Source organism: Salmo trutta, chromosome 12 (assembly GCF_901001165.1).
Source record: "Salmo trutta chromosome 12, fSalTru1.1, whole genome shotgun sequence".
In the NCBI taxonomy this organism is placed as follows: domain Eukaryota; kingdom Metazoa; phylum Chordata; class Actinopteri; order Salmoniformes; family Salmonidae; genus Salmo; species Salmo trutta.
The window spans coordinates 35,643,958-35,667,823 of record NC_042968.1 but is presented as its reverse complement, the minus strand read 5'-3'; the positions used below and the strand labels follow the sequence as shown (position 1 = coordinate 35,667,823).

Sequence of the window (23,866 nt, the reverse complement as noted above, 5' to 3'; positions counted from 1 at the left end):
AAAATCATGTTTTTTTTTTGTATTCCAGACTTGAAGTGAAAATGTAGGCATTAATCAATTAGGCTGCATTTTATTGTCTGTAATAAAGGTCTTATTGTGCAGTAAGGATGAACATACACTACATACAATACAGAGACACTGTCACAGCTGTTTGAAGGAGCGGACCAAAATGCAGCATCGGTTTCATTCCACATATTTATTAGTTAGTGAAACTTAATGCAATAACAAAGATAAACTTACTGACAAAACAACAAACCGTGACGCAGGAGGAACAAACACACTCACAAAATATAATCACCCACAAAACAGGAAGAGAAAAACCCCTACTTAAATATGATCTCTAATCAGAGGCAATAAGGATCAGCTGCCTCCAATTAGAAATCAACCCCAAACAATCCCAACATAGAAATAGAAAACTAGAACTTAAACATTTGGTTCTCCTATAGAAAACATAGGACAACCAAAAACACCCCCTGTCACGCCCTGCCCTACTCTACTATAGAAAATGACATCTTACTAGGGTCAGGACGTGACAGACACTGTGAAGACATTCCAGTAATAAACAGACCTCATACACATGATCACATGATTATCCTTCTGGTTAAGATACTGACTATCAGCTTATACAGCACAGATATAGAGCGCATTCTGAATTTAATGAATAGTCATGATTAGAAATTACAGATTATATAACAGAAATAACTACCAGATTATCTTTGTTAATGAGCAGGATGCCAAACCAGCATATACAATATATAAATGCAGATCTGGACTAATGCCCAGATATTTGTTATTGTCAACAGCCTCCCCAAACTAATTCATTTACAGTCCTTTATTGAGAGGAAGGGAAGACTGACCGACAATAACAGAATCTTTTGCACATTTTGAGTCTACTCTGATAGGTGCTCTGGCAGTCATATTTTCATTGTGAATTGAGCTGAATTAACAAAACTGCATCCGTGTCCAAACATTTTATTAGGTCTCAGAATCTGAAGACAGGTTCATTTCCTCTGACACTTTTGCATCAAAGTTGGCAAGTTTCATCTGGGAGGCAGTGTTACTCCACCTCCTTTTGACACAAATGAATATGACCAATAGAATAAGAATCAGCAGCATCATCAGTAGAACTGAGAGGGTGGACAGGTGAACTCTCTCTGCCCCAGACTCCCAACTGACATCCAGCTTGTTGTCCAGACTGAGGTGAGAGGCAGTACAGGTGTAGTTGTGTCTCTTCTTTAGCTCCTCAGTACTGACCTCCAGACTCTTCCTCAGCTGGTAGGTCCCATCTCCACTAGGCAGCACCTCCCCCCCTGTCAGCTCCTGTTCTGCCACTGGCTGGCCGTCTCTCAGCAGGGTCAGGTTGATGTGGCGGGGGTAGAAACCAAACGCCAGGCAGCTCACCTGAAACCCTCCAGAAACCTCTTTCTTTATCAACCTGAGTCTTGGAGGAACTTTACGCATCACAATGTTCTTCTCTCTCTTCAGGAGAGTCTTCAGGTGTTTGATGCAAATGGGAAGGTAATAATTCTCAAATTTGTTTATGTTGTATGCTTGCATTTTCCAATCCCATCCTAGAAGTATTTTACCAGCATTGTATGTAACATGTGTCGTGTTATAATACATCGCGTAATCTTCAGAAATGCCATTGAAAATGTTCTTAAACATGGCCAAGCCCGGTTCACCATTGTCCATCATCTCACAGCCAGTCCATCTTTGCTGAACTTGAACACCTTCTGTGAGATTAAAGTGGTGCTTTAGTTCAAATGATCGGTCTTTCATGCTGTGGTAGATATCTCCATATATATGAGCTTCATCCTTTGCTTCATCATCCTCGGTTTTCTCTTTGATATTTTGGCCCCTGTAGACATACTGTTTATCGTTGGAGTCATAGTAAGTCACTTGAACGTCATCCAACATTAACACAACCGTAAACTCAGGGAAAGGTGTCTCTCCGCTTATATATGTTGCAAGTGCCCACAGAGAATGTGATCCTGAACCTGGGAGAGGAGTGAATATATACACATTTTTTAAGATAATATGGAAATATTGATTACCCTTCTGAATCACAGAGGTGCGGTTGTTGTGGATGGCTGTTCACAAATCGGAATGCGGAAAAAACATTTCAGCTGAATGCATTCAGTTGTGCAACTGACTAGATATGCCCTTTCCCTTCACAATCCGTAAAGCACAAATAAATTAAAGAGCAGCAGTGTGATTCACATCATCAATGTGCCATGTAGCCTAGATATCAATAATAAGTGATATCAGTATAGCCCGTCGACTACTCCCCAACTCTGTACACATTTATGGACATTTGACATTTTATGGCATAATAAATCATTAAATAAGGTAGAAAGTTAAACCCTTACCTGCATTGACAATGGGGTAAAACGAAAGAACAAACAAAAAGACAGACAGTTTGCCCATGATTGTGATAGTATAGCCTCGTGTCATAAGAAGACTTTCCCTTCAATTTAAACTGCGTAGCAAGTGTCTGTCAGACGTTCTCTTTCACTTAGCCAACTGCGTAGCAAGAAGTGTCTGTCGGACTTTCTCTTTCACTTACACAGGTTCAAGGGGAACCTGAGAGGGCGAGTCTTGACAAGTCAAGACATCATGGGAAAATCAAAAGAAATCAGCCAAGACCTCAGGGAAAAAATTGTAGACCTCCACAAGTCTGGTTCATCCTTGGGAGCAATTTCAAAAGGTAGGTACCATGTTCATTCGTACAAACAATAGTACGCAAGTATAAACACCATGGGACCATGCAGCCATCATACCACTCAGGAAGGAGACGCGTTCTCTCCTAGAGATGAACGTAAGTGCAAATCAATCCCAGAACAACAGCAAAGGACCTCCTCTCTCTGTCTCTCTCTCTCTCTCTCTCTCTCTCTCTCTCTCTCTCTCTCTCTCTCTCTCTCTCTTTCTCTCTTTCTCTCTTTCTCTTATTTATATATATATACTGCTCAAAAAAATAAAGGGAACACTAAAATAACACATCCTAGATCTGAATGAATGAAATAATCTTATTAAATACTTTTTTATTTACATAGTTGAATGTGCTGACAACAAAATCACACAAAAATAATCAATGGAAATCCAATTTATCAACCCATGGAGGTCTGGATTTGGAGTCACACTCAAAATTAAAGTGGAAACCACACTACAGGCTGTAAGCACAACCCCCACCTGTGGACGTCGGGCCCTCATACCACCCTCATGGAGTCTGTTTCTGACCGTTTGAGCAGACACATGCACATTTGTGGCCTGCTGGAGGTCATTTTGCAGGGCTCTGGCAGTGCTCCTCCTGCTCCTCCTTGCACAAAGGCGGAGGTAGCGGTCCTGCTGCTGGGTTGTTGCCCTCCTACGGCCTCCTCCACGTCTCCTGATGTACTGGCCTGTCTCCTGGTAGCGCCTCCATACTCTGGACACTACGCTGACAGACACAGCAAACCTTCTTGCCACAGCTCGCATTGATGTGCCATCCTGGATGAGCTGCACTACCTGAGCCACTTGTGTGGGTTGTAGACTCCGTCTCATGCTACCACTAGAGTGAAAGCACCGCCAGCATTCAAAAGTGACCAAAACATCAGCCAGGAAGCATAGGAACTGAGAAGTGGTCTGTGGTCACCACCTGCAGAACCACTCCTTTATTGGGGGTGTCTTGCTAATTGCCTATAATTTCCACCTGTTGTCTATTCCATTTGCACATCAGCATGTGAAATTTATTGTCAATCAGTGTTGCTTCCTAAGTGGACAGTTTGATTTCACAGAAGTGTGATTGACTTGGAGTTACATTGTGTTGTTTAAGTGTTCCCTTTATTTTTTTGAGCAGTGTATTATTCAAGTTAGAATGTTCTGAAAAATCCAGTGGCATTCGAGGATACTGGAAACTTAATTCACTCCTTAATGACCCAGTCTTTAACAAAGTAAGAAGGTAAAGGGAAAAAGTTCAAAGGATGATAAGCTCACTATTACACACAGTAAGGAACTATAGAAGCAAACATGTCTGAAAGGAGATGAGCTTATGAATAAATTGAATGTTCTTTTAGAAATGGATACCCTTCAGCAAAGGAAGAAACACATTTGAATACGTCTAGAATAGAACAAATGTACATTGATTTAATTAAAGGGATTAGATCTAGAGGACAATGGGTTAAGGAGGGAGAGAAAAACAAGCTATGTCTTTGCTCTTGAAAAAAGGAACTATGAGAGAAAATCTCTTTCTGCCTTAAATAATGACAATACCTTGTGTAATAACCCTAAAATCATCTCCAACTGTGTATTCTTTCTATGAAAATCTGTATAAATCTAGTTTTAATGGAATTGAATGTGAACATTTTATGAAACATGTTCCAATAATTTCTGATGAGTTCAAGTCCATATATGAAGATGAGTGTTCTATAGTAGAGATTAGAGATGCTCTTAAATATATGAAGAAGGGCAAAGCACCTGGAACAGTCGATCTTTCTGTGGAATTCTATTTACACTTTTGGGAACGTTTAGAGGAACCAGTATCTAACATGTTCCAAGAATGCCTGGCTAATGGTGAGAGTACTACTACTACTACCATGAAACAAGGGGTTATCTCCTTAATACCAGAACCTGAGAAAGATCCCCCTTTCATAGATAATAGGAGACCTATTACATTATTAAATACAGATTTTAAATTGATAATTTTAGCATATTCTAATAAACTTAAAATGGGCCTAAACCACCTTTATAAATGAAACCCAAACTGGTTTGATGAAAGGTCGCCACATCAGCTGTAACATTAGTTTTAGACATGATTGATTACGCTGATTCAGTTGACTACAAGGCTATTATTTTATTCCTCCACTGTTGTAAATCATTTGCTACAATAGAACACAAGTTCCTAATACATTGTTGTACACTTTAGGTTTCGGGACTAGCTTTGTCTCTGTTATCAATATGTTTTATAAAGATATTAATGGTTCTATTATGATTATTTTTTTAACCTTTATTTTACTAGGCAAGTCAGTTAAGAACAAATTCTTATTTTCAATGACAGCCTAGGAACTGCCTTGTTCAGGGGCAGAACGACAGATTTTTACCATGTCAGCTCGGGGATTCAATCTTGCAACCTTTCGGTTACAAGTACAACGCTCTAACCACTAGGCTACCTGCAGCCCCGATTAATCGTAACACATCTAAAGTATTTCATATTCACCGTAGTGCACGCCAGGGTTGCCCTATTTCAGCTTTCCTATTGCTTTTAGTTGTAGAATTACTATATATTAGCATTTTAAATAACCTTAAATTAAAAGGTATTTCAATATTTGGAAAAAGTATATATATATATATATATATATATATATATATATCAGTTAGCAGATGATACAACTCTATTTCTAAAAGACAAGGATCAAGTTACTGTTGCACTTAATATTATCAAATCATTCTCTTCTGCTTCTGGAACTTAACTTAAATAAATGTCCTTGTGTATCTCAAATTACCAATCTATTGAGAATATTCCAGTGAAAGATAATGTGAAATATTTACTGGTGCACATGGCGAAAAACTATATTGTCTGTCAACATGTCAATTTCTCTCAGAGATGAAAGAAAACTAAATCCATGTGTAATAACAGCAGTGTGATTCACATCATCAATGTGCCATGTAGCCTAGATATCAATAATAAGTGATATCAGTATAGCCCGTCGACTACTCCCCAACTCTGTACACATTTATGGACATTTGACATTTTATGGCATAATAAATCATTAAATAAGGTAGAAAGTTAAACCCTTACCTGCATTGACAATGGGGTAAAACGAAAGAACAAACAAAAAGACAGACAGTTTGCCCATGATTGTGATAGTATAGCCTCGTGTCATAAGAAGACTTTCCCTTCAATTTAAACTGCGTAGCAAGTGTCTGTCAGACGTTCTCTTTCACTTAGCCAACTGCGTAGCAAGAAGTGTCTGTCGGACTTTCTCTTTCACTTACACAGGTTCAAGGGGAACCTGAGAGGGCGAGTCTTGACAAGTCAAGACATCATGGGAAAATCAAAAGAAATCAGCCAAGACCTCAGGGAAAAAATTGTAGACCTCCACAAGTCTGGTTCATCCTTGGGAGCAATTTCAAAAGGTAGGTACCATGTTCATTCGTACAAACAATAGTACGCAAGTATAAACACCATGGGACCATGCAGCCATCATACCACTCAGGAAGGAGACGCGTTCTCTCCTAGAGATGAACGTAAGTGCAAATCAATCCCAGAACAACAGCAAAGGACCTCCTCTCTCTGTCTCTCTCTCTCTCTCTCTCTCTCTCTCTCTCTCTCTCTCTCTCTCTCTCTCTCTTTCTCTCTTTCTCTCTTTCTCTTATTTATATATATATACTGCTCAAAAAATAAAGGGAACACTAAAATAACACATCCTAGATCTGAATGAATGAAATAATCTTATTAAATACTTTTTTATTTACATAGTTGAATGTGCTGACAACAAAATCACACAAAAATAATCAATGGAAATCCAATTTATCAACCCATGGAGGTCTGGATTTGGAGTCACACTCAAAATTAAAGTGGAAACCACACTACAGGCTGTAAGCACAACCCCCACCTGTGGACGTCGGGCCCTCATACCACCCTCATGGAGTCTGTTTCTGACCGTTTGAGCAGACACATGCACATTTGTGGCCTGCTGGAGGTCATTTTGCAGGGCTCTGGCAGTGCTCCTCCTGCTCCTCCTTGCACAAAGGCGGAGGTAGCGGTCCTGCTGCTGGGTTGTTGCCCTCCTACGGCCTCCTCCACGTCTCCTGATGTACTGGCCTGTCTCCTGGTAGCGCCTCCATACTCTGGACACTACGCTGACAGACACAGCAAACCTTCTTGCCACAGCTCGCATTGATGTGCCATCCTGGATGAGCTGCACTACCTGAGCCACTTGTGTGGGTTGTAGACTCCGTCTCATGCTACCACTAGAGTGAAAGCACCGCCAGCATTCAAAAGTGACCAAAACATCAGCCAGGAAGCATAGGAACTGAGAAGTGGTCTGTGGTCACCACCTGCAGAACCACTCCTTTATTGGGGGTGTCTTGCTAATTGCCTATAATTTCCACCTGTTGTCTATTCCATTTGCACATCAGCATGTGAAATTTATTGTCAATCAGTGTTGCTTCCTAAGTGGACAGTTTGATTTCACAGAAGTGTGATTGACTTGGAGTTACATTGTGTTGTTTAAGTGTTCCCTTTATTTTTTTGAGCAGTGTATTATTCAAGTTAGAATGTTCTGAAAAATCCAGTGGCATTCGAGGATACTGGAAACTTAATTCACTCCTTAATGACCCAGTCTTTAACAAAGTAAGAAGGTAAAGGGAAAAAGTTCAAAGGATGATAAGCTCACTATTACACACAGTAAGGAACTATAGAAGCAAACATGTCTGAAAGGAGATGAGCTTATGAATAAATTGAATGTTCTTTTAGAAATGGATACCCTTCAGCAAAGGAAGAAACACATTTGAATACGTCTAGAATAGAACAAATGTACATTGATTTAATTAAAGGGATTAGATCTAGAGAACAATGGGTTAAGGAGGGAGAGAAAAACAAGCTATGTCTTTGCTCTTGAAAAAAGGAACTATGAGAGAAAATCTCTTTCTGCCTTAAATAATGACAATACCTTGTGTAATAACCCTAAAATCATCTCCAACTGTGTATTCTTTCTATGAAAATCTGTATAAATCTAGTTTTAATGGAATTGAATGTGAACATTTTATGAAACATGTTCCAATAATTTCTGATGAGTTCAAGTCCATATATGAAGATGAGTGTTCTATAGTAGAGATTAGAGATGCTCTTAAATATATGAAGAAGGGCAAAGCACCTGGAACAGTCGATCTTTCTGTGGAATTCTATTTACACTTTTGGGAACGTTTAGAGGAACCAGTATCTAACATGTTCCAAGAATGCCTGGCTAATGGTGAGAGTACTACTACTACTACCATGAAACAAGGGGTTATCTCCTTAATACCAGAACCTGAGAAAGATCCCCCTTTCATAGATAATAGGAGACCTATTACATTATTAAATACAGATTTTAAATTGATAATTTTAGCATATTCTAATAAACTTAAAATGGGCCTAAACCACCTTTATAAATGAAACCCAAACTGGTTTGATGAAAGGTCGCCACATCAGCTGTAACATTAGTTTTAGACATGATTGATTACGCTGATTCAGTTGACTACAAGGCTATTATTTTATTCCTCCACTGTTGTAAATCATTTGCTACAATAGAACACAAGTTCCTAATACATTGTTGTACACTTTAGGTTTCGGGACTAGCTTTGTCTCTGTTATCAATATGTTTTATAAAGATATTAATGGTTCTATTATGATTATTTTTTTAACCTTTATTTTACTAGGCAAGTCAGTTAAGAACAAATTCTTATTTTCAATGACAGCCTAGGAACTGCCTTGTTCAGGGGCAGAACGACAGATTTTTACCATGTCAGCTCGGGGATTCAATCTTGCAACCTTTCGGTTACAAGTACAACGCTCTAACCACTAGGCTACCTGCAGCCCCGATTAATCGTAACACATCTAAAGTATTTCATATTCACCGTAGTGCACGCCAGGGTTGCCCTATTTCAGCTTTCCTATTGCTTTTAGTTGTAGAATTACTATATATTAGCATTTTAAATAACCTTAAATTAAAAGGTATTTCAATATTTGGAAAAAGTATATATATATATATATATATATATATATCAGTTAGCAGATGATACAACTCTATTTCTAAAAGACAAGGATCAAGTTACTGTTGCACTTAATATTATCAAATCATTCTCTTCTGCTTCTGGAACTTAACTTAAATAAATGTCCTTGTGTATCTCAAATTACCAATCTATTGAGAATATTCCAGTGAAAGATAATGTGAAATATTTACTGGTGCACATGGCGAAAAACTATATTGTCTGTCAACATGTCAATTTCTCTCAGAGATGAAAGAAAACTAAATCCATGTGTAATAACTGGCTCCCGTGTGACCTCTCTATTATTGTAAGGGTTGTATTGTCCAAAGCAGAGGGTCTGTCACGTTGTCTACCCTGCTCTATCTGTAGCTGATCCAAACAGCAAGGATATCAACAACACTTTCCTAGACTTTATATGGAAAAATAAACACAAACGTGAGAAATCTGTAATGTCAAACCAAAAAGCTGATGAAGGGCTTGAAGTACTAGATTTATTGATATCAACAATACCTTTTAAATAAACTGGATAAAAACAAATATGTATGCTTAGCTCTGAATCTATACGGTACTTCAATCCTTGGTGCAACTAATCTCCAGCAAAACTACCCATCAAACTGTCATAATTTCCCCAACAAGCCCTTTTGGCCTGGAAACTATATCCACAACTTCTCCCCACACAAAACACTTCTGTGGAACAACAAAGATATTGTTGTTAAAAACAAGTCTATATTCTTCCCTAACTGGTTTGATAGAAATATTATTTTTGTGCATGATTTATTTGATTAAGAAGGGAATATACTCTCTTATAGAGAGTTCTTAGAAACATATAACTTACCAATACATTATAAAGATTGTTATTCTATATGCAAAGCAATACCTTCAAGACTTACTCAATTAATGACATTTCATTTGTGTTTTTGAGAGCATGTCAGGATACTATAGATGCACAACTTATGTTAGAAGGTTGCCCTCTGCTGTATAAGAAATGTAATAAAGCATTCTTACGGGAACTTCTTCAATCCAAGAACAAGATCTCTCAGAGGGAACTTCTTCTGGAACGCACATATTACTGACATTGAGTGGAAGAAATGGTTTCTCCATCATACATTTTGTATATCAAATAAAGTAAAGGAAATTCACTATAAAATCTTTCACAAAATATACCCTTGTAATAACTTGTCTAAATTCAAATTCCTTTTTTGTGATAAAGAAGGAGAAACTATTATTTGTTTAAATGATGAATGTGACTGATGTTATTTTGGGTATGTTCAGTAATGTGGGGTTCCAGCTCAGTTGAGTATTGAATGCTGTTGCTTAACGAATGTATCACATGCAATGTGGGGTTGATATTTTTTGTTAGGGCAAATCAAGTCTGACATTTTAAAGTGTGAATTACAAACTTTAGAAGACTTTTTAAACCTCAAATACGAGCTTGCACTTCCTGTTCTCGGTGACAAAAGAGGGATCAAATTACAGTTTTTTACAATCGCTGGGACCCATTTCTCAATACTTAGGTCACTTTTTCAAAACTCTTCACACAACTCCTAACCAACTTTCAGCTTGGCACAGCAGTTAATTTCACATCCAAAATGCACTAAAACTACCAAAACACTTCATACATGTCTCAAATCAACTCATTCTTCCATAACACTATCAAAGCTTGTCACCCAACAAGCACACTTTATCACTCATAAAACAATCACCTAAAAAACACTAACGACAGGCAGCATTACACAATGTCTTCTTTTGTCAAATGTCTTTACAAAACAAAACAAGAAACACCTCTCTACTGTTTAGAATTCACTGCAGTATATGTTACAGGAATGAAACCTCTACTGTTTAGAATTCATTGCAGTATATGTTACAGGAATGAATCAGACATGATACAATATGCTTCAATTTGTTTTCTGGCATTGAGTGATTCCAAAATACAAGAATTTGTATATACATCATCTACCGATACAGATACAGTAGCAATGCTAGTCAACCCTGTCTTTTGCATTTGGCCACAGGTTCTCATCCACATTACATCTTATGTCATCTTGGGCAATACACCTAGGAAATAATCTTTTGGCATGCCTGGTCCATCCCTGGCAATCTTCTGCAGATATGTCCAGGTATCCAGCGTTCATTGCGTCCAGGAGGGACATTTGATCATGTGGATGGTGGTCATAAACCTTCCAACTCCATGAGGAAAAGTGACACCATCCTGGGATGGGCTGCATACCGCTCTGTGACTGCACGGGAGTGGTGAAATGCCACATTGTCCCATACAATTACAAACGTTGGCGGATTTGGCCTCACTGCAACCCTTTCCTCACCTGGCACAACTCTTCCATAGAGGTCATCCAGGAATGAAATGAGACGCTCGGTGTTGTATGGCCCAATTAGTGGTTTGTGTAACAGAAATCCATCAGAGGATATTGCTGCAGACATTGTGATGTTGGCACCCCTCTGGCCCGGGACATCCACTGTGGCTCTTTTCCCAATCACATTCCTTCCTCACCGCCGTGTTTTGGCCAAGTTGAAACCAGCCTCATCCACAAAGATGAATCTCCATGACTCTCTAAAATAAATCCATGCGACAACATAAGAGTTAGGCTATTACGGTAGTTGACATTATACCTAAAAACATGTCATTGTGTGCCTCTGCCCTGTTTGGTTTTGTTCAAAAACAGTTCTGTATTTTATAGTCATCTTACCTGGATATATTGGTTCCTGAGTTGCTTGACTCGTTCAGAGTTCCTCTCAAAGGGGACAGTGTACAACTGCTTCATTCTGACTTGATGTTGTTTCAGAACTCTAGAAATAGTTGTTATGCTTACATTGTGAATATTTCCAAATGTAATGTCTGCTAACACTCTGTCCCGAATCTCTGAGTTTTATGCCATTGTTTCTGATGACCATATCAACGATTGCAGTTTCCTGCAGTGAAAATCCTACCTCTCCTGCCTGTGGGAGGTAACCGTTGGGTCATAAGCAGAAATACAAAAACAATTACACACAAGTGGGTTTGGAGGCTTTGCTCAATTTACTTCTGTAATGTGCAGTTCAGTCAGATGCCCTTGCAGAATGCACATCTTACCTGTTGTTTTGCCGGACATTTCTCACAATAGATGTTGAGCGTTGCAGATTTGTCTTGGCTCTGCAATAGATGTTGAGCGTTGCAGATTTGGCTGCACTCTCAGACCAGCCTCTCTCATTGATAGACCATGATTTATTACATGATCAATTATAGCAGCCCTAATCTCATCTGAGACTACAGCTCTTGATATTCCTCTCAGTCGTCTTCCACCACACGTACGCACTCCTCTCCCTCTCCCAGCCACTCTTCTTCCTCTGTCAGCCACTTCTCTATCTCTGTCTGGGTCCATGTTTAGATTACAGCATTATTCCTAAACTGTCCCCTTTTGTATAGATGGTAATTGTTATGTCGTGTGTGTAGGTGGCAGGGAAGTCAGGCGCAGGAGAATCAAACTTGGTATAAATGGAGTAGTTTAATAACGTGAAACAAGAACTCCAAAACCAAAGTACATAATAAAATAAACGTGGGTACAAGAACCTGTCACGCACCAATCCTTAATCACGAGCTTAACAACAAACAATCTCTGACTAGGACATGAGGGGAAACAGAGGGTTAAATACACAACATGTAATGAATGGGATTGGAAACAGGTGTGTAGGAAGACCAGACAAAACCAATGGAAAATGAAAAATGGATCAATGATGGCTAGAAGACCGGTGACGTCGACCGCGGAGCACCACCCGAACAAGGAGAGGCATCGACTTCGGCAGAAGTCGTGACAGTAATGAAATTGAAAGACTAACACCTGGGTAGGTGTTCAGCTACAATGGGAATCAGCTGTGGTTGTCCTAATTGTTTTGATAGTGTTTAATTTTTTAGATTTGGAATGTATTTCAATTCGGTATTGCTGTAGAAATGTCTTATTCAATTTTGTGTTATGTTATGTTTTGAGCTTCAGTTTAACAGTTTTGAAAAGAGTATGTAAACATGTGCAAATTGGCCTGTAGGAACATAGAGTTTTGGTGGTGGTTGTGTCTGAGTGAGAAAATAATTCATGAAATTTGTAAGATGTAGTCATTGAATGCATTTTGTGCCAAAGCAATGAAAAATGATCCACAGTTTAGCCCACATAGACTGCTGTTGTGTTCACTGTGTGAAGAGTTTTGAAAAAAGGGATCTAAGTATTCAGAAATGAGTCCTAGCGATTGTAATAAAATAAAATAAAAAACTGTAAGATCTGTAGCACATAACACATTTTACTGACACGGACAAATAATGATTGGAGTTCAGGGATTATGGTGGGAATTCAGTTATATTTATTTTGTATTTTTTGTTAAAATAAAGAAAATATTTGAATTATTTGCATGAATACATTGTGGAACAGGGCTGCAAAACAACTCCAAACAGGATCTCCAAACAACTCCAAACAACCCCAAACAGGATCCCTAAACAACTCCAAACAACCCCAAACAGGATCCCTAAACAACTCCAAACAACTCCAAACAACCCCAAACAGGATCTCCAAACAAACCCAAACAGTATCCCTAAACAACTCCAAACAACCACAAACAGGATCCCTAAACAACTCCAAACAACCACAAACAGGATCCCTAAACAACTCCAAACAACCACAAACAGGATCCCTAAACAACTCCAAACACCCCCAAACAGGATCCCTAAACAACCCCAAACAGGATCCCTAAACAACTCCAAACACCCCCAAACAGGATCCCTAAACAACTGTAAACAACCCCAAACAGGATCCCTAAACAACTCTAAACAACTCCAAACAACTCCAAACAACCCCAAACAGGATCCCTAAACAACTCCAAACAACCACAAACAGGATTCCTAAACAACTCCAAACACCACCAAACAGGATCCCTAAACAACCCCAAACAGGATCCCTAAACAACTCCAAACAACCCCAAACAGGATCCCAAAACAACTCCAAACACCCCCAAACAGGATCCCTAAACAACCCCAAACAGGATCCCTAAACAACTCCAAACAACCCAAAACAGGATCCCAAAACAACTCCAAACAACTCCAAACAACCCCAAACAGGATCCCTAAACAACTCTAAACAACTCCAAACAACTCCAAACAACCCCAAACAGGATCCCTAAACAACTCCAAACAACCACAAACAGGATCCCTAAACAACTCCAAACACCACGAAACAGGATCCCTAAACAACCCCAAACAGGATCCCTAAACAACTCCAAACAACCCCAAACAGGATCCCAAAACAACTCCAAACACCCCAAAACAGGATCCCTAAACAACCCCAAACAGGATCCCTAAACAACTCCAAACAACCCAAAACAGGATCCCAAAACAACTCCAAACAACTCCAAACAACCCCAAACAGGATCCCTAAACAACTCCAAACAACCCCAAATAGGATCAGAGCAGCCCTGTTTGTGTGTGTGTGTGTGTGTGTGTGTGTGTGTGTGTGTGTGTGTGTGTGTGTGTGTGTGTGTGTGTGTTTTCCGAAAGCAAATACAGTATTTGTGTTGTATTAATCTCTGCTCTCAAGCAGCACTAACTCTGATTAATTTCAGATTGACAAATGACATTATGAGGCACCTGTTTCCAAGACAAATACAATTCTGCCTTTTTTCTTCCTTTAGGATGTTTTATGTGAAAACACTAGAGTGTGCAGAACTGGGGAACTTAATTGACTAAAGCCAGTGATTATAGCTACATCCCAAATGGCACCCTATAGTCTATATAGGGCACTACTTTTGACCAGGGCCTCCACTGCACTATGTAGGGAACAGGGTGCCATTTGGAACGTGATCTATGAGCACCTACCCTTTACATCGGTAATGAAATGTAGTTATGTTTATGGATTTTACATGGACAAATGCACCAAGCAGGTTTAGGATGTGCAGGAGACCTTGGTTCTAACCTAGTTAGTCTCATTAGGAAGCAGGTAACATGGAAGGATACTTATTTCACAATGTGGAATGGAGACATTGGCTTTTCAGCCTTTTGATATACCATTCAGTGTTCATCATAACATAATAGTAGATAGAAAAATAAGATCTATGTTGTGGTCCAGCCTTGAAGGGGAAATATAGGCCTGAATATTTGACTGGGGAAAAGTAACACTAAAGGACTTTTTCATGGCACTGGCTGCAGATATAAAGTACATTGTGAAATGAATGAAGTCATGATTATAAATGACAGATTACATAACAGAAATAATTAAAAGATTATCTTTGTTAATGAGCAGGATGCCAAACCAGCATATAAAATATATGAATGCAGATCTGGACTAATAATGCCCAGATATTTGTTATTGTCAACAGTCTCCCCAAATTGATCCTTTACAGTCCTTTGTTGAGGGGAAGAGAAGATCCACCAACAATAACAGAATCATTCGTACATGTTGTCTGCCCTCATAAGTGCTCTGGCAGTCATATTTTCATTGTGAATTGAGCTGAATTGACAAAGTTGCATTAGTGTCCCAACATTGTATTAGGTCTCAGAAACTGAAGACAGGTTCATTTCCTCTGACACTTTTGCATCAACGTTGGCAAGTTCAGACTGGGAGGCGGTGTTACTTCTCCTCCTTTTGACAAATGAAAATGACCAATAGAATAAGAATCAGCAGCATCATCAGTAGAACTGAGAGGGTGGACAGGTGAACTCTCTCTGCCCCAGACTCCCAACTGACATCCAGCTTGTTGTCCAGACTGAGGTGAGAGGCAGTACAGGTGTAGTTGTGTCTCTTCTTTAGCTCCTCAGTACTGACCTCCAGACTCTTCCTCAGCTGGTAGGTCCCATCTCCACTAGGCAGCACCTCCCCCCCTGTCAGCTCCTGTTCTGCCACTGGCTGGCCGTCTCTCAGCAGGGTCAGGTTGATGTGGCGGGGGTAGAAACCAAACGCCAGGCAGCTCACCTGAAACCCTCCAGAAACCTCTTTCTTTATCAACCTGAGTCTGGGAGGAACTTTACGCATCACAACGTTCTTCTCTCTCTTCAGGAGAGTCTTCTGTGTTCTGATGCAAATGGGAAGGTGAACATTCTCAAACAGTACTCTTTCATATGCTTGCCTCATCCCATCCTAGTAGTAGTTTCCCAGCATCATATATAAAATGTGTCATGTTGTAATATACCATTTGATCTGTATAAATGGCATTGAAAGTGTCCTTTACCATGATCAGGACTGGTTCACCATTGTCCAACATCTCACAGCCAGACATTCTTTGCTGAGCTTGAACACCTTCTGTGAGGTTGAAGTGGTGCTTTAGGTTAAATGATCTCTCTTTCATGTGGTGGTACATCTTTCCAAGTAAATAAGCTCCTTCCTGAGCTTCGTCGTGTATTTTGTCTGAGGTGTTATGTCCCCTGTAGATGAAGTGTTTCATGTTGGAGTCATAGTAAGCCACTTGAACATCATCCAACATCACCACAACCGTAATCTCAGGGAAAGGCGTCTCTCCTCTTATATATGTTGCAAGTGCCCACAGAGAATGTGATCCTGAACCTGGGAGAGGAGTGATATTATACACAGATATGGATATTTTATATTTTATAACATTAAAAAAATAATTAAATGAGGTAAGAGAGAAAGTAGATAGTCCATCTTACCTGCGTTGACAACGATGTAAAACGAATGAATAAATAAAAGGACAGACAGTTTGCCCATGATTTTGAAATGTTCACTACTTTTCCAGTATCCTCACGTAGCAGGTTTCTAGCTCTGAAGTGTCTGACAGACTTTTCTTTTCACTTGTCAAAACAAGGTACGGTACTTTAATTCTGTTGAACGAATCAAACAAGTGGAGGTGGAAATTTAAGACAAAATTAAGCTGAGGGGAGAATGAGGAAGAGAAGGTGAGTCATGTTGCATGTTGTGCACACAGCCAAACACCAATCAGATGATACTGTAAATGAATTACAAAAAATCCTTGGACCTGAACGTGTGCGTGTATGTCTGTGTTCATGTTCTGTCTGTCTGTGTTTGATTCAAATGTGTGCTAGAGTGTGCAGCATGTGTCCAGTGTGCGTGTGTGTGTGTGTGTGTGTGTGTGTGTGTGTGTGTGTGCGCGTGCATTAGCCTGCTAATCCTGCCCCTCTCTCTGTTTTGCCTGTCCAGCTCTCCTCATACACAAACATACACACACACCCACTCCTCCCTCCACGTCACCTCTCAGAGTGTGTGTGCAGGAATGGGAATTTTTAATGCCACCTTCTGAACACTTTCCAATCCAGACAAACTTCTATAAGAGGCCAAGTAAGATGTGGACCACTTTGCCAAAAAAATGACTGACTATTGCCGTTAAATCAATGAAATAGGAAAAGGAAGGGAAAGGTTTGGGGCCACTCTTGACTTGAATAGACTTGTGGAAAAGATCAGTTTCCAATACAGCTGGTTAAATATTAACCACCATTAGGTATTGTGCTTTGGAATGGGGACTTTGAACCAGTTAGTTTAGGTTGTTTGTGCTTTGGAATGGGGACTTTGAACCAGTTAGTTTAGGTTGTTTGTGCTTTTGAATGGGGACTTTGAACCAGTTAGTTTAGGTTGTTTGTGCTTTGGAATGGGGACTTTGAACCAGTTAGATTAGGTTGTTTGTGCTTTGGAATGGGGACTTTGAACCAGTTAGATTAGGTTGTTTGTGCTTTTGGATGGATATTACAGTAGCCATCTTTTGTTCTAAAATGGCAGGGTGACAATAAATGATGTATGAATTATATTGCCATACACATATTAAAAACAGCAGCTGTTCATATAAAAGTACAACCAAATACAGTATATTGTAGGTCTTGCTTATGTTTAGTTCCTATAACTTTCCAACCCTAGACTTTAATAATAGACTTTTCAACAACTAACTAAGTAGTGCCTTATTGTAATTTAATCAGGATGTGGAGTGGTAGAAAACAGACAGTCTAACAAAGTTAGGGTTGCAAAATTCCACTAATTCCCAGGTTTTCCTAGCTATTCCCTCCTGATTCCGGAAATCTTCCAACCTGGATTACTGGAAAACCTGGGAACTTTGGGAAAGTTATCAGGATTTTTCAACCCCCATGCAGATCCAAGACAAGATGGGGCAGCAGGTAGCCTAGTGGTTAGAGCATTGGACTAGTAACTGAAAGGTTGCAAGATTGAATCCCTGAGCTGACAAGGTAAAAAATCTGTCGTTCTGCCCCTGAACAAGGCAGTTAACCCACTGTTCCTAGGCCGTCATTGAAAATAAGAATTTGTTCTTAACTGACTTGCCTAGTTAAATAAATAAAACATATAAACCGTTTCAATCTCAGGGAAACTCTTCTCTGACTGCAGCAGAAGCCTTGTTTATCATTCTGAAGTATTGTTGCCAGAAGCAGTATCATATTCCATACTGTTCCATAACTATGTGGTTTGGGACCTGACATCTAAAAACGATCAATGTTTAAACCCTCCTGTGACTTTATGTTTTATTTTCATCCTATTGATTTACTGATTGACATCTTTATGGTGCAAAATACTGTAGTTAAAATCTGTGCAAAAGTACTGTAAAATGCATTATAAACTGGATGGTTCGAGCCCTGAATGCTGATTGGCTGACAGCTGTGGTATCAGACCATATACCACAGGTATGACAGAACATATATTTTTACTGCTCTAATTAAGTTGGTAACCAGTTTATAATAGTAATAAGGCACCTCAGGGGTTTGTGGTATATGACCAATATACCACGACTAAGGGCTGTATCCAGGCACTCCGCGTTGCGTCGTGATTTAAAAACAGCCCTTCGCTGTGGTATATTGGCACTATACCACACACCCTCGGGCCTAATTTCTTAATTATAATCTGGCAGTATAATTTCACTTGACACTTTTCTTGAACAATGTGCTTTATACAAAGGTGATTATTTAACAAGAGTTTAATAAACTGAGTGATGCATAATTAATCCACAGTGCCTGATTATAATGAAATGTAAAGATGTTTTTACACAGATCTATAGTATTTGTCCAGTCATATGGTCCATCACATTAGATGTTCCATAATACCAGTCCAGTCATATGGTCCATCACATTAGATGTTATATAGTATCTGTCCAGTCATATGGTCCATCACATTAGATGTTATATAGTATCTGTCCAGTCATATGGTCCATCACATTAGATGTTATATAGTATCTGTCCAGTCATATGGTCCATCACATTAGATGGTATATAGTATCTGTCCAGTCACATGGTCCATCACATTAGATGTTATATAGTATCAGTCCAGTCATATGGTCCATCACATTAGATGTTATATAGTATCTGTCCAGTCATATGGTCCATCACATTAGATGTTATATAGTATCTGTCCAGTCATATGGTCCATCACATTAGATGTTATATAGTATCTGTCCATCACATTAGATGTTATATAGTATCTGTCCAGTCATACGGTCCATCACATTAGATGTTATATAGTATCTGTCCAGTCATATGGTCCATCACATTAGATGTTATATAGTATCTGTCCAGTCATATGGTTCATCACATTAGATGTTATATAGTATCTGTCCAGTCATATGGTCCATCACATTAGATGTTATATAGTATCTGTCCAGTCATATGGTCCATCACATTAGATGTTATATAGTATCTGTCCAGTCATATGGTCCATCACATTAGATGTTATATAGTATCTGTCCAGTCATATGGTCCATCACATTAGATGTTATATAGTATCTGTCCAGTCATATGGTCCATCACATTAGATGTTCTCTCGTATCTAGTTGACTTTGTCAAAGCAATAAAATAACTTCAGTCTTTACAATGATGGTAAACATTGGGAGACATTTTGGGACTAAGTGGGCTGAAATCTTCCTAGAAGTGACACATGGTTGATGGAGGGCCATGACAAAATGCTGAATTTTTGCACTTTAGCTAGCCTTTATTTGATGGCTATGTTTACACAACCACCTGAAGAACCCAGTTCTGTTTTTTCCCCATATCCAATCTTTTTTTTCTGACTGTTCACACTCAGTTTTACATGTGACCCATATCAGATTTGCACGTTCATGATGTAGCCTCAGTAGTAGCACACAGATGCAAAGCTCAATTCCTGTCATTGTTCCTTTACATTTTTGGGGTGGTTGTCATGGCAATGGCAGTGTCACACCCTGGCCATAGAGAGGGTTTTATTCTCTATTTTGGTTAGGCCAGGGTGTGACTGGGGTGGGCATTCTATGTCCTTTTTTCTATGTTTTGTATTTCTTTGTTTTGGCCTGGTATGGCTCTCAATCAGGGACAGCTGTACATCGTTGTTGCTGATTGGGAGCCATACTTAGGTAGCCTGTTTTTCCTTTGGGTTTGTGGGTGGTTTATTTCTGTTCAGTATATCTTGTACTGTGGTTGTTTTAGACTATGAAAAATATAAAGAAGAAATTCAGAGACAACTCAGTAATGAACGTTTCTATAGAAAACTGAGTGTTGATCCCACACAGGTGTTCCAAAGGGATATATGCTCTAATCTGGAGCAAGCCCTATTCAACCACCTTATCTCAAAACCTGAATATGAATATCTTTGCTGTAAATGTGCCATACGTCCATGCCTGTACATTTTACCGAAATTACACAAACCTAAAACACAACAAGGCAATTATCCAGGCAGACCAGTGGTTGCAGGAATAGGCTCAATGCTAGAGCCATTGTCAAACTTTGTAGACGCTTTTATTAAAACTCATGTGCAAGCATTGCCATCTTATGTAAAAGACTCTATAGACTTCATAAACAAGATCTCACCAATAACGGGTTTAACAGAAGACTGTATTCTGGTCACATTAGATGTCGAGAGTCTATATACCAGCATTCCCACACTATTTGGGAGACAGAGATACTAATGAATATCCACCAACAAACTTTATTCTAGAGCTGGCAGAATATGTTTTGAAGTATAACTAATTTAGGTTTGATGATGAATACTACCTCCAAACGAATGGAACATCGATGGGCTCCACATTCGCTCCGAGCTATGCTAACCTTTATGTGGGTCTATTTGAAGAACGTTTTGTCAATAATAAAAATGAATACCCATTTTTGAATAAAATCCTGAAGTGGTATCGATATATTGACGACATTTTTTTGCATATGGGAAGGAACTGAACAAGAGCTGTCAGATTTTATGGCACTACTCAATGACATGGATCCCAATCTCAAATTCACTATTGAAAGTGACACTCAACGCGTTCATTACCTCGATATGTGGATTGAGAAATCAAATGGAACCCTGTTTACAACTCTGTATAGAAAAGAAACGGACAGAAATACTCTATTACAGGGGGACAGCTTCCATCCTGAGCCATTAAAAAGAGGACTTCCAAGAGGCCAATTTTTCAGACTGCGCCGTATATGCTACTCCACAGATTGTTGGGTTGCGTCAATCAAATCTGGTATTAGGATATAAACAAACCATGCAACTTAGTTTTGCAGTGATTATTTAATTCATCTTTAAGTAAATAGAATGATAGTACAAATGGTAAATATGATGTTCGTATATACGGGCCTACTGCACCACCTCGCAGCGTATACAGAGAACTCACTGTTTTAGCACAAAGTCCTTCTTTAATACTCTGACAGAGATAGTTCCCGCTCAGAGCAGGCCTATCAGAGTAGAGGCTGAGCGTGGTTTAGACTTACTCAGCCTATCGCAGGCGCACAGGCTGGTCCAAGCCTCCTGGCGCATCACATGTTGCCAGGCGTTGGATCTTATCTTCTTAGTGTATACTCAAGAGTCAGCAACCACTCAATTTCCAGTGATTTACTTATACAGTTGTTTCTCCACTCTATCTGTTCCTCACATGCTCCCCTTGTGATGGGTTCCACAACCTCCTATCACTAAGTCAGCTGCCTACACCTTGTTACACAATGTTCTCTTTGTCTACCCATTATGCTGTCCTGTTTAAGTTCTGATATATTATAAACCATAATTATAGTTGCACATTCAATATCTGCAGAAGCATAAAACCGAAAAATAACCCTACAAGATGATTATCTAGAAAAAGCAGCGGAGACGCGCATTAGGTTTCTAAGAAGAGGCTATTCGCCACAATGTGTGGATGAAGCATTGTGGCATTGGGAAAAACACGAGATGAATTGTTACAAAAAAGACCGGCTAAAGCTAAAGAACACTCCGTAATGTTCACAACCACATATACTTTGAATTCGCGAAAAGTGGGAGGTGTGGTCAAGAAACACTGGCATATTTTATCATCGGACCCAGTTTTGCCGGCTGAATTAAAAAATCCACCACTTATTGTGTATAGGAGAGGTTCCGCTCGGCTCCGGGCAGCCGAGCGGAAATGGAGAAAAACTCGCCTCCCTGCGGACCTGGCATCCTTTCACGCCCTCCTCTCTACATTTTCCTCTTCTGTCTCTGCTGCTAAAGCCACTTTCTACCACTCTAAATTCCAAGCATCTGCCTCTAACCCTAGGAAGCTCTTTGCAACCTTCTCCTCCCTCCTGAATCCTCCTCCCCCCCCCCCCCCTCCTCTCTCTCTGCGGATGACTTGTCAACCATTTCGAAAAGAAGGCTGATGACATCCGATCCGAAATGACACCGCTGGTCCTGCTCACACTGCCCTACCCTGTGCTTTGACCTCTTTCTCCCCACTCTCTCCAGATGAAATCTTGCGTCTCGTGACGGCCGGCCGCCCAACAACCTGCCCACTTGACCCTATCCCCTCCTCTCTTCTCCAGACCATTTCCGGAGACCTTCTCCCCTACCTCACCTCGCTCATCAACTCATCCTTGACCGCTGGCTACGTCCCTTCCGTCTTCAAGAGAGCGAGAGTTGCACCCCTTCTGAAAAAACCTACACTCGATCCCTCCGATATCAACAACTACAGACCAGTATCCCTTCTTTCTTTTCTCTCCAAAACTCTTGAACGTGCCGTCCTTGGCCAGCTCTCCTGCTATCTCTCTCAGAATGACCTTCTTGATCCTAATCAGTCAGGTTTCAAGACTGGGCATTCAACTGAGACTGCTCTTCTCTGTGTCACGGAGGCTCTCCGCACTGCTAAAGCTAACTCTCTCTCCTCTGCTCTCATCCTTCTAGACCTATCTGCTGCCTTTGATACTGTGAACCATCAGATCCTCCTCTCCACCCTCTCCGAGCTGGGCATCTCCGGCGCGGCCCACGCTTGGATTGCGTCCTACCTGACAGGTCGCTCCTACCAGGTGGCGTGGCGAGAATCTGTCTCCGCACCACGTGCTCTCACCACTGGTGTCCCCCAGGGCTCTGTTCTAGGCCCTCTCCTATTCTCACTATACACCAAGTCACTTGGCTCGGTCATATCCTCACATGGTCTCTCCTATCATTGCTACGCAGACGACACACAATTAATCTTCTCCTTTCCCCCTTCTGATAACCAGGTGGCGAATCGCATCTCTGCATGTCTGGCAGACATATCAGTGTGGATGACGGCTCACCACCTCAAGCTGAACCTCGGCAAGACGGAGCTGCTCTTCCTCCCGGGGAAGGACTGCCCGTTCCATGATCTCACCATCACGGTTGACAACTCCCTTGTGTCCTCCTCCCAGAGTGCTAAGAACCTTGGCGTGACCCTGGACAACACCCTGTCGTTCTCCACTAACATCAAGGTGGTGACCCGATCCTGTAGGTTCATGCTCTACAACATTCGCAGAGTACGACCCTGCCTCACACAGGAAGCGGCGCAGGTCCTAGTCCAGGCACTTGTCATCTCCCGTCTGGATTACTGCAACTCGCTGTTGGCTGGGCTCCCTGCCTGTGCCATTAAACCCCTTTAACTCATCCAGAACGCTGCAGCCCGTCTGGTGTTCAACCTTCCCAAGTTCTCTCACGTCACCCCGCTCCTCCGCTCTCTCCACTGGCTTCCAGTTGAAGCTCGCATCCGCTACAAGTCCATGGTGCTTGCCTACGGAGCTGTGAGGGGAACGGCACCTCCGTACCTTCAGGCTCTGATCAGGCCCTACACCCAAACAAGGGCACTGCGTTCATCCACCTCTGGCCTGCTCGCCTCCCTACCTCTGAGGAAGCACAGTTCCCGCTCAGCCCAGTCAAAACTGTTCGCTGCTCTGGCACCCCAATGGTGGAACAAGCTCCCTCACGACGCCAGGACAGCGGAGTCAATCACCACC

At 40.6% G+C, this 23,866-nt stretch overlaps 1 protein-coding gene and 1 pseudogene across 1 annotated transcript; both read right to left on the bottom strand.

Moving 5' to 3' along the window:
- Positions 1–696: 696 nt before the first annotated feature.
- LOC115203433 (major histocompatibility complex class I-related gene protein-like) lies at positions 697–2,652 on the bottom strand. The gene is made up of 2 exons (XM_029768124.1): positions 2,370–2,652; positions 697–1,997 (listed from the first exon to the last, which is right to left on the bottom strand). Exons 1-2 carry the CDS (start codon positions 2,452–2,454, stop codon positions 976–978), a joined length of 1,107 nt encoding a protein of 368 aa, XP_029623984.1. The 5' UTR covers positions 2,455–2,652; the 3' UTR covers positions 697–975.
- Positions 2,653–14,548: 11,896 nt separating this feature from the next.
- Positions 14,549–16,725, bottom strand: LOC115203441 (major histocompatibility complex class I-related gene protein-like; annotated as a pseudogene).
- Between the last annotated feature and the right edge of the window lie 7,141 nt (positions 16,726–23,866).